The 10,727-nt window shown below is 34.4% G+C and overlaps 2 protein-coding genes across 2 annotated transcripts; one reads left to right on the forward strand and one right to left on the reverse strand.

Moving 5' to 3' along the window:
- Positions 1 to 3,410: 3,410 nt before the first annotated feature.
- On the forward strand, positions 3,411 to 6,747 carry LOC146888919 (elongation factor Tu, mitochondrial-like). Its single transcript, XM_085666720.1, has 9 exons — positions 3,411 to 3,592; positions 3,706 to 3,781; positions 3,858 to 3,950; positions 4,036 to 4,110; positions 4,454 to 4,558; positions 4,662 to 4,752; positions 4,874 to 5,079; positions 5,830 to 5,913; positions 6,682 to 6,747. The coding sequence occupies exons 1-9, from the start codon at positions 3,411 to 3,413 to the stop codon at positions 6,745 to 6,747; spliced, it is 978 nt and encodes a 325-aa protein (XP_085522846.1).
- A 2,823-nt stretch (positions 6,748 to 9,570) lies between these two features.
- Positions 9,571 to 10,161, reverse strand: LOC146888920 (uncharacterized). Its single transcript, XM_085666726.1, has one exon. The coding sequence runs from the start codon at positions 10,159 to 10,161 to the stop codon at positions 9,571 to 9,573; it is 591 nt and encodes a 196-aa protein (XP_085522852.1).
- Between the last annotated feature and the right edge of the window lie 566 nt (positions 10,162 to 10,727).

Here is a 10,727-nt window from a genome sequence, read left to right on the forward strand (position 1 = left end):
CGACATCGATTTCTGTCACGGTGGCCTGCGGTTCTGTTTGGAACGGAGGTGGAGGATTCTCGCAATGTAGGTGTGTTCGCGTCTGGTTTCGCGTCTTCTACAGGCAGCTTTTTTCGTCAAAGGTGGCTGCGTGGTGGCCGGCGCCACAGTGATGGGGATTTCGCGTCAGAAAGTGCCCTCGTCGTCGATCTGATTCGCAGTGGTTCTGCAACGCGTGGCTTCATCAACGTGTGGTGGTTCGTCGTGGCAGCCTGGTTTCGCGAGACATCTGCTGGCTCTGGTTTCGTCGCAGCGGAGGTGGCTCGCAACACCGATCTGGTTGTGTTCGCGTAGGTGGCTCGCGACGGCGACGATCTGGTTCGGGACGGCGGCTTTGCAAGCGGCAATTAGATTTTCCAGGACCTTTTTTTGGCCGTCAATGGCTGTGGTTTGCTCTAAAGTGTGCCGGCAGAGATTCCGTTTAGGGGTTAGTTCATGCGCGTGGGAGAAGATAAAAACCTGATAACCAGAGCAAAAGTTATGGTCCTTTGAAGTTTCACTTAAAATCAGTCCAAAATTTTTTTGAATCTCTTAACTCAGACCATACCAATTGCTCTAGCTATTTTTCCTATCAAGTTCAACGTCTTAGAAGTGGGGAAAAAAAATTTCAAGTTAAAACAAGCTCCGTAGCTACCAAAACAAAAATCCAGAAGTTAAATGCCAGATTCGGACACTATTCAAACACTATTCACTACTACAAATGACACTATTCATGCACGCCGCGACACTATTCACTACATTAAACAGAAACACACAGGAATGGAAACAGACACTGAACTTAACACAACATTAACATCACAATGAACATATACCAACTCAACCACACTTGAACTACACACACCAAAACACAGAACACAAACACACTGAAAATTTTACTTTGAACGAAACGATTGGTCCCCGGCAACGGCGCCAAATGTGTTGGATTGATAGAAGACCAAGGAACAAACAACAAAACCCTAAGTTCAGCTCTGCACCTAGAGCTAAGCAACATTCGGGTTTGGCTGGATTCAGCCCAACCGGATTAATCGAGGATATGGGTAATTTCGGACATCACACAAACGTAAGCCAGCCCACACTTCACCGGAAGAAGACAACACCTTTGTGTGATAGGAAAGCGCAACACCTTCTAATGAGCATAAGGAATGAGCAAATTCTGAAGAAAAGAGGGAAGTTGTAGATAAAAGGTGAAGAGGTCGGGGGAAGAGAATATTATTTTTTTTATTCTTAAAGACATCATTTGTCCCAAGTTTCGTTTCTCTTTCTTCGATTTGGTCATATTTTTATGAAGGACAATGATATTTTGACAAATTTGTCACATATTTTATATTTAATTCATACAAATTTTCGTTAATTTTATTCAAACAAATTGAATTGAATTGTCTTTTATTCTAACAAACTAAACTGAATTTAGTGAACCGAACAACGATATGAACCAACTATTATGAACCAAACATTTTTTCTAATTACACTTTTGAATCAAACTATATTAATTTTAATTTGGACTATACTATTTTAACCGAATTGTACTATATCAATATTGTTCATAAAGTGTTTTTAAAAATGATAATATTAATTTCAATTCACTGTCGTGCTAAATTTAAGTGTATAGTCAAAGTGATTAACAATACGAAGCAAAACTATTACATTTTATAAATTGTTTTCTACTTTTAATTTGTTTCATGTTTTCAAAGATTCGTATGAAAGTCAATATCTTGAAGGAATTGGCTCAAAATAACAAATCCAACCAGCAAAGTATATGTTCAAATGAATCGAGAACAAAAAGCTATACACAAAAAACAAAAACAAGAATAGTTATTTTCACCATCATATAAATATAGATTTAAGTTATATAAAATAAATATTAAATATGTTTGTACACCTAACACAATTTTTTGCATGATCAAGGTTCTAGTTAGAAGCTTTAACCTTTATTTATTTATTAATATATATATATATATATATATATATATATATATATATATATATATATATATATATATATATATATATATATCCGAATTCAATTTTAACCATTTTTTCTAATATATAATATTATAAATAATCCATAGTTCAATATAAGTTGATACATTATATCAAGTTTTAATTTGTAATTTAATAACTTATAATATTTTTGTTGATATTGATATTTATTACATATTTTTTGTATCATACATATTAATATGTATGATAAGAAAATATACAATAAAAATTAACATCAACAAAAATATTATAAATTATTAAATCTTGAAGTCTACCAAAATAATAGTGCAAAAATATGAGCACTTAAGTTTTGTAGGAACATGTCTAAAACTAAATCTTAGAAGTACAAGATAGAGATTGTCCATCATCAAGCAACTTCCCATCATTAAATTTTTCTTTTTTCTTTCACCATGATATTTCCATCAACCAATGGAGAGTTTAAAATATAAATTGAATCATCCAATCAACCATTAGGCTCCCTTCAATTGAAGTCAAAGTATACTAATAAAGATTGATAAGGAGTAAAAGATGCAAAGAGAACATTGTCCTTTAAAAGTTTCTTAAAAAACAAATTTAATTGAAAAGTATCACAACATTAAAATCGAAAATATTTTATTGCTTACAAAAGAGCAACAATACGTAACTATTTTATATGATTTCATCGACAAAAGCAAATGATTTTAAGCAAAGAAACAATTATATACATTCGTTTAAAAATTCAAAAGAGGAAATACCGACTAAAAGTATAAAACTCCTATCTATACATTCGTTTAAAAAATAAGAAAAGAAAATTAGAGTTGACTCAAAATGAAAAAAGTTGAATATAAAGCTTCTATACTAAACAAACAAGTAAAACCTATATTACATAAATTATCTTTTAATTTATTTATTCATTTTATTTATACTTATCACAAGTTAATGCATTTTCATAAAAAAAATAAAATAAAGAGAAAAATGGTCAGTTTTTGAACCAGAATAACCCTGTCCTAATATATAATTTTTTCTACCTCGAACATAATTATTTCTCATAAAATATACCTAAAATTTACCAAAAGATACCATTTAACTAAATAAGTTAAACCAGACACGAATTAATTCATTTATCTAAAACTTTAAATTAAGTCAATAAGATAAAAATCACTTCAAATATTTTCTGTCGGAGCAAGAAGAAAAAAACATTTGTAACAGAAAAAAAGAAGTATGTATGTGCTCCGAAACATTATGAGAGTGCTCGAATTGGGCCGCACGAATATGACGGGTCGGTGTCGGGCGCCCATTCTAAAACCCTCGCTCTTCGCACTCACTGCTCTTCGCTTTTGTCTTCCTTCTCCTAAAACCCTCGCCTCTGCACTCCATAGTTAGGGCTTTTCATTCTCCTCATCACTTCATCAATGGCCACTCTTCTTCTCAGACACTCCTCTTCCACTTCTCGCCGCCTCTTCCCCTTAGCCTCTCAAATCCACTCTTCCGTATCTCGTTCTCCTCTCTCTACTCCCAGTGACTCCACCTCCACCTCCTTCTATTCTTTCAATTCCAATCCATGGTGGAGATCCATGGCAACTTTCACCAGAACGTAACACTCTCGCTTTCTCTTTTTCGTCGCAAAATTTAAAATATACAAGTAACAGTAATCGTTATTAGTATGTCTTTTACTTGTTTTGTTCATCTTATTGTTTGACTTTGCAGGAAGCCTCACGTTAATGTCGGAACTATTGGACACGTGGATCATGGGAAGACCACGCTAACTGCGGTAATCACCAAGGTCTTGATTCACTCTTTGTTTAAATGTGTGTTGAGGTGGATGTTTTGGTGTTTATTACTCAATTAGGTTTGATCAGGTGCTTGCGGATGAAGGGAAGGCTAAGGTTGTGGCCTTTGATGAAATTGACAAGGCTCTTGAAGAGAAGAAGAGAGGAATCACCATTGCAACGGTATGGAATCGCACTCTTTTGGTCTTACAATCGATTGTGTTATTTTCTGTTGATATGTATGCTTGCTCTATATTTCGGTTTTCAGGCTCATGTGGAGTATGAGACTGCAAAACGACATTATGCGCATGTGGATTGCCCTGGACACACGGATTATGTTAAAGTAAGCTTTCGAATTTGGTTTAGTTTCTCTAAGAATGTTTTTTTTTATTGGAGTTATCAATTGCCTAATGGAAGCTGGGTGGCTAAGTTGTGGCGAACAAATTTAAGCAATTTTACCTTGTATAATAGTTAATTGTGGAATTTAGCATATTTTGGTGCTTGTGTAGCCTGACCTTCTTTTCAAAATGAGATGGAAAATTTATGCTAGGAATTTGGAAGTAGATTAGTTTGTAACAAAATATATTTTATAGGTATTGATTACACTGTATATTGGCAACAGCTGCATTTGTCAGATTCCTATTTTGTTCACTGTATGCTTTATAATTGTCTATTTTTTTTTTCAGAATATGATTACGGGAGCTGCCCAGATGGATGGTGGTATACTTGTTGTATCTGCACCTGATGGACCAATGCCTCAAACCAAGGAGCACATTCTTCTTGCTCGCCATGTAGGTATTCTACTGATGTGGTTTGTATATATATACCTAGAACGTCTACACCTTTCTCCTTACTTCTAGATTGACATATTTTATCTTTAAATGTATTATGCAGGTTGGTGTGCCATCTCTTGTTTGCTTTCTAAATAAAGTTGATGCTGTTGATGATCCAGAGTTGTTAGAGCTTGTAGAAATGGAGTTACGTGGTAGGGTGTTTCTCTAAGGCTTCTCTTCTCTTGTCCATGCTCAGAAAATGAATAAACCTGCTTAAGTTTCTGTAATCTTTGTGTTTGCTAAAATGTGTTTTTATGATAATGTTTTTTGCAGAGCTAGTGAGCTTCTACAAGTTCCCTGGGGATGAAATCCCGATCATTAGAGGTTCAGCGTTGTCTGCTTTACAGGGTACAAATGACGAGATTGGAAGACAGGCCATTCTAAAATTAATGGATGTTGTAGATGCATACATTCCTGACCCTGTTCGCCAACTTGACAAGCCCTTCCTAATGCCAATTGAAGATGTGTTCTCAATTCAGGTAAAAGGACCTGAACTTTATTTTTTGGGTTAATTTTTGAAGAAAGCAGATTCATTGAAGTAAAGATGGCCTCAGTTATAAAATTATTACAATTTGTAATGTAAGTCTTGTGTTTTTATCATGTTCTATCACTTTCCATATGCTCCAGTATAAACACCGTTTAGGTAACGACACTGTTTAAGAAGTACTATTTATTACTATTCTGTTTACGTTAAAATTGCTTTAAATTCCTTATATGCTCCTTCAGTTCACTCAAACTACAGCAATTATTGATGTGCTTAACATCATAAGCAGATGGGATTATGAACACTGGAGCATATGTGGAATAGATGTTTATAATACCGGTCATCTTTGTAACTGTGGTCACTTTAACAAATTCTTTCTTGTTCTTCTAAATCTCTAGTTAGGTGAAGGATAAAATTTCAAAATCTTAAATTTCAAATTCTTAATTCGGTCTAGGGTTTTGAAGAATAAAAAAGGAAAGGAGGTAGCATTTGTTACGGCCTTGCTCTTTGTAATGATATGACGCAGTGGAAATTTAAATCTTAACATAGTGCTTTAAAAACTGTTGTCTCATATAATTGTTTTTTTTCCCTTAAAGAGAATATCAAAATTTCTATTTTCAACACTTAGTTCTCTCAAAATCTGCATTTGTTTCATTACATATATTGGATTGTATGGACATAAATAAATATGGGGGCAATGGTTTCCATCATTTCAGCTGCTTTATATTTTTCATTTGTGATGAAGGGACGTGGAACAGTTGCCACTAGCCGTGTTGAACAAGGCGTCATTAAAGTCGGTGAAGAAGTAGAGGTGTTAGGTCTAATGCAGGTATGTATGTTCATTGAGTCATTTCCTATATATAGCTGCCTTCTGATCCTTCCTGTTAATAAACTAACATTAATTATTCTTTCAATAAAAACACTACAGATTAATCAGAAACCTTTCATTAAAGACAAAACATCAATGTATATTAATTTCTTACAAACAAACAATAAACCAGTCGAAATTATTCCCCCCAAATAAACATTTCACATTTACTGTGCTTGAAATAGAAAAAAATGTAAAGTATAATAATGCTTGCATGGCTTAGGATCTTATTTTCATGCAGTATATATAACAGAATATTGGATGGACCCACATGTCAAATCACTCTCTTTGAGGTTCCCTGGTTTATCAATGGTCACCATCTGTCGAAGGAACCATGCTTCCTCATGCTTGATGTACTTCTCAACTTCTTCTTCGAACTCTTGATAAAATTCGAAAACTGGTCGTTTAGGTTATCCCTACCATTAGCCTCGTCATCATTTCGTAGTGGTACAAGTGTAACGTTGCTCTGCTCCTGACCGATGTGGGACACGGTTCTAAGTTTACCCTTGGCACGTCGAATGAAACTGTTGAAAGTTTCATCGTTATCAAGTGAGGTGTTATCTGAGTTCGCCGCACGACCATGTTGTCCCTTCCAAGCGCGTGTGGTCTCTACTGCTGGATTAGCAGCACGCCACCTTATCCTTGGATCATATCCATCTTCACTTGAATTAACTCTTGTTGCCTTTCCATGAACCTTTGAACATGATGAGTTCCTGTTCCATGATGCAGGTTGGTTTGAAAAGTGTTCGATGCAAGGTATATGGTTTCTCGACAAACTTGGTTAAGCTCAAATGATTATAAGTTGAGTTGGTGTAACTTGTTTTATAGTGTGTTATGAGGGTGTAAATGGAAGATTATGAACTAAAATAAGAAAGAAATAGTGACATGTTTTGAATAGGTATGTGTATGAGGACTAATTGTTTTTCGTAGGAGCTATCCAGTTAAGATTCTGAACAGCGATTAAGAAGAGCTTTTTCTAATTTTCCACGGAATATAATGGTGTCAAACTCCAAAACAACCAAGTACTGATGTATATACAGTAACATTGAACCATGGCCAAAGTTGACGGCTTAGTCCTAATCTTCTCAAGGAAATAAAATAAAAGGAAGAGATTTTCTTTAAGTACTTGATAATTCTATGGTTAGTATTGTATACTGCTGTTTTAATTATCTGTTATTATCATAATAAAAAGCAAAAAAAAATAAACATAAACATTTATCTCTTTCATCAAAAATCAGTATCTTCCTCTCCCACCCTCACAAACATGAGAGTTTTCCATGGAGCAGCTAGATGGTATCAGATTCCAAGAGGACCCTTCTTCAGAATTGGCGAAATAAACAAAAGTTTCAGTTGCAGCTTGCAAGAATCACGTCATTCCCATATATATAAGATGCTTATGTGGTTATGGGTAATTATTATTCGTGTGTCTTTATGTAGAAATTAAACAACTCATCGCACTTGTTGAATTTTAAATTACGATCAGAGAGCCAGAATGTAAGTGGCTCCTACCATACCAAACATTAAAACGAATATGTTTCTGGAATTTTATTTTTGCATGTTCATGGTGTAGTGTATCAACCGTAGTTAAATTTATCTCAATCTAACGTTGCTGGTTGAGTATTGCTTCCACATTTATCTCAGTTAATAGATAGTTTAACGTTGTCATGTTCTTTCACAAAAGACAGAAAGAGAGGGGGGGAAAGCGAGTCCAAGTCATGCATCTCGAAAGAAACAAAGTTCTAATTTTCAACTCACGCCAAAGATTTCTTCTTTCTTATACCATTTACTCTTCCCGGTTCCACCGCTGATTTATGTCACTACCACCATCTTTTAGAAAACAAACCATTATGTACCAAACTTGACACTTCTAGAACCAGTTATTTTGACTCAAATTCAAAATACAGGACCAGCTTTTATGATTCCCGTAAGTGTTTTTTTAAGGTGGGACGGTTGTTATTAGAGAGAACTTTGACTACACTAAGGTTCGAAACTACTTTATTACACCTAACAATCACATGCAAGAACTTATCTGCTTTTTCATAATGGTAATGGGGTTTTGAATTTACCACCATTAATAAAAGACTTGAAAATTAGTTCACTATGTAACCAAGTAGAGTTAACAATAAACTATACTTTGAAATGGCGTATTTTAGAGACTAGAAGAAAAAAAAATTCTTGCGAATGTTACTGTATTATAGTTAATGGGCTCCCTATATTTAGAGAAGTAATATTTTTTTTTGTTTTATTATTATATTAAATTTATAATTTTAGAATTTATAATTAGTTGGTCATTTAATAAATTATTAAAGAATATATTATGTTTAAAGTATTACTTCTCTGAATAATTATTTTATTCATTTGATTTATTATTAAACTGATTTACCGTAAAAATAAAAATATATTTCAACTCTAACCTTTAATATCTAATAAATTATTATTTTAGTTCGTAAATAGTATTATTAGTTTTTTAAATTTAAAATCTTCATACAAATCTCTAAAATGCTCGAATTCTATATTGAATCGATTTAACCCACGGTATGTATTTCTAAAGATTATTTTTAAAATTATTTGATTTTTAAAATAAATAGATAATTATTTCTTTTAATGTGTGTCCTTATACACATATGTTGTCTATTGTAATATTTATCTATTATAATATAACAACCCTGCAGAAGAGTGATACAAAATATCATGAGCCGGACCTTCAAAGATAATGCATCAGAATTAATATACAAAATATGAACTCTTCTTTGATTGTTTTCAGGTTTAGCTGTTGAGTCAGGAAATCATAAGACGGGGCTGGAGGGCCACTGCAAGGTGACAAGATGAAACTGTCACAGCAAAGAATGGTCCATCTTGTAAGGGAAAGAGATTGTAAGAAGATTTGTTGCAGCTGCAGTTGAAGGGATTATATTTTGGCATTTTTTAGCTTAGTTCAAATACTACCAAATATATTCCAGTGATAAACAAGTGAAAGCAGTGATGCATACCTTTAGTCCCTCATTGAAAAGCCATTAAAAAAAAGCAGTCTTAAACGTTGACAATAAAGCAGCATAATAATGTCTCAATGGTTTCAACTTTCAAGTACCACCTAAGATTTACTAATGCAACCCACGTTCTTCTTGATTTTTTCTCTCTTAATAGTAGAAGGTGGAAGGGAGTAAAAGGAAACTCGATATCAATCCTACTTACGCACATACAAATTTGACTAATCAAATTAACTTACATAATTCACAACATAGAAACAGTCTAATTAATGCTCAACGATTTAAAAGCTAAACAAGGGTGCTGGAAGATGAATACAGGCTAATTTTACAATTCAACGTTGGAGCATATCCCAGTTGGGGAACAAGTCAACAAGATCAAGAAAAATATACTCTGCATACCTCTTTAAAGGAGCAGTCAAAGTGGATTGCCTATTTTCGTGTGGATCTTCCAAGGTTCTTATGACCACCAAATTACCATGGGAAAGAAAGATGCATAATCAATAAACAGATACAATAAACGAGCCATCTTCATTACTACAGTGAGACATTCCATGGTTATGCACAACACTATCTAAATAATTTCAGTATTAGAACCCTGTGGAAGAGTGAAAAAACAGAATTGAAGGTATGGTTATGCCTCCAGATAATGACCCTTGTATGCTACTAATAACTCCTCTGCATTTTCTCTGAACTGTGATATATACTTGTCCAAGAACATCTCCTCAGACAAGCACAACACATGAATATAACTGGGGACTTTCTTGCAGAGATTTTTTGATTTCAACAGTTGGAAGACTTTATATCGAGGAAGCATGCGATCCTCCATGTTGTACATTAAAATCTTAGGCTGGTGAATAAGGACTGACTTGGGCAGCATAACTGTATGCAAGAAGAATTTCATTCCAACTTTCAACTTCTTCTCTGATGTTCTAAACAAAGTCGGGGTTCTCTTGAACATTTGCAGGCCCTCATCCTTCCAAAAACCAAAACAATTAATTAGTTTCAACTTTCTCTCAAATGTTTTATCGCTCAAACAACTTAATGTATGAATTGCACGGACAAGCATTCTTGAATTTTCACGAAAACCCAAGTCTACAGCTCGAGAAACATTGTTTTCAATAGTAGACCGCTGTGCAACGAAAAGCCTTGGATGAAGTTTGAGTAGCAATGAAAGATGAGTCCCAAGAATGCCACAACTCTCCAAGAAGACGACATTCTCCATAATTCTTTTGTACTTTGGGAGTATCCAGCCACATCTGTGCAAAACAAGAACAAAATCTTTCTGGTCGTAGACAATTTTCCTAATAGCTTCAACTTAGGGGACCAATGTTTTCTTCAAGCTATGAGTCAAAATGGAGGGATTCTTTGAAATGAAGCTGCATAACTCGTAACCCTGGAATCCAGACATCTGAAAGAGCTGAATTTTGGGTCTCAAGATTTTCTCAACGTTTTAAACAGTATCTGGGGTCTTTAACGAATCAGGGAGAGAATCTGGCTTTGGGAAAAGCCTATTTGTTTGAAGAAAGTGAGCACTGATAAGGGGTTTTGAGGGAATCTGCACCCTGAAACACGTTTGGAGACATAAAGGGATTGGGTTCTGGAGAACTGCAAGTCGGAATTCAGGTAATCAATTATTGAAGTGGTTTCGTTGAAGTGTAGGCAACGACTTTTGGTTGAGAAAGATAGGAAGAATGTCATAGACTGATAAGAGAATTGATTGAAAAGAGAAGATGAAACAGCATGGTGTGACTTGAGAGACTGCATTAGTTCTGTGATCGTAGATGAATG

The sequence above is a fragment of the Vigna unguiculata genome, chromosome 1 (assembly GCF_037176805.1).
Source record: "Vigna unguiculata cultivar grain cowpea cultivar isolate G323 ecotype 2 chromosome 1, ASM3717680v1, whole genome shotgun sequence".
NCBI classification, from domain to species: Eukaryota; Viridiplantae; Streptophyta; class Magnoliopsida; order Fabales; family Fabaceae; genus Vigna; species Vigna unguiculata.

Bases quoted from the DNA above. Each gene is read 5' to 3' on its own strand.
- LOC146888919 (XM_085666720.1), top strand. From the start codon at position 3,411: ATGGCCACTCTTCTTCTCAGACACTCCTCTTCCACTTCTCGCCGCCTC. The intron at 3,593-3,705 runs GTAACACTCTCG...TTGACTTTGCAG, and splicing joins ATGGCAACTTTCACCAGAAC to GAAGCCTCACGTTAATGTCG. The intron at 4,111-4,453 runs GTAAGCTTTCGA...TTTTTTTTTCAG, and splicing joins GACACACGGATTATGTTAAA to AATATGATTACGGGAGCTGC.
- LOC146888920 (XM_085666726.1), bottom strand. From the start codon at position 10,161: ATGGAGAATGTCGTCTTCTTGGAGAGTTGTGGCATTCTTGGGACTCAT.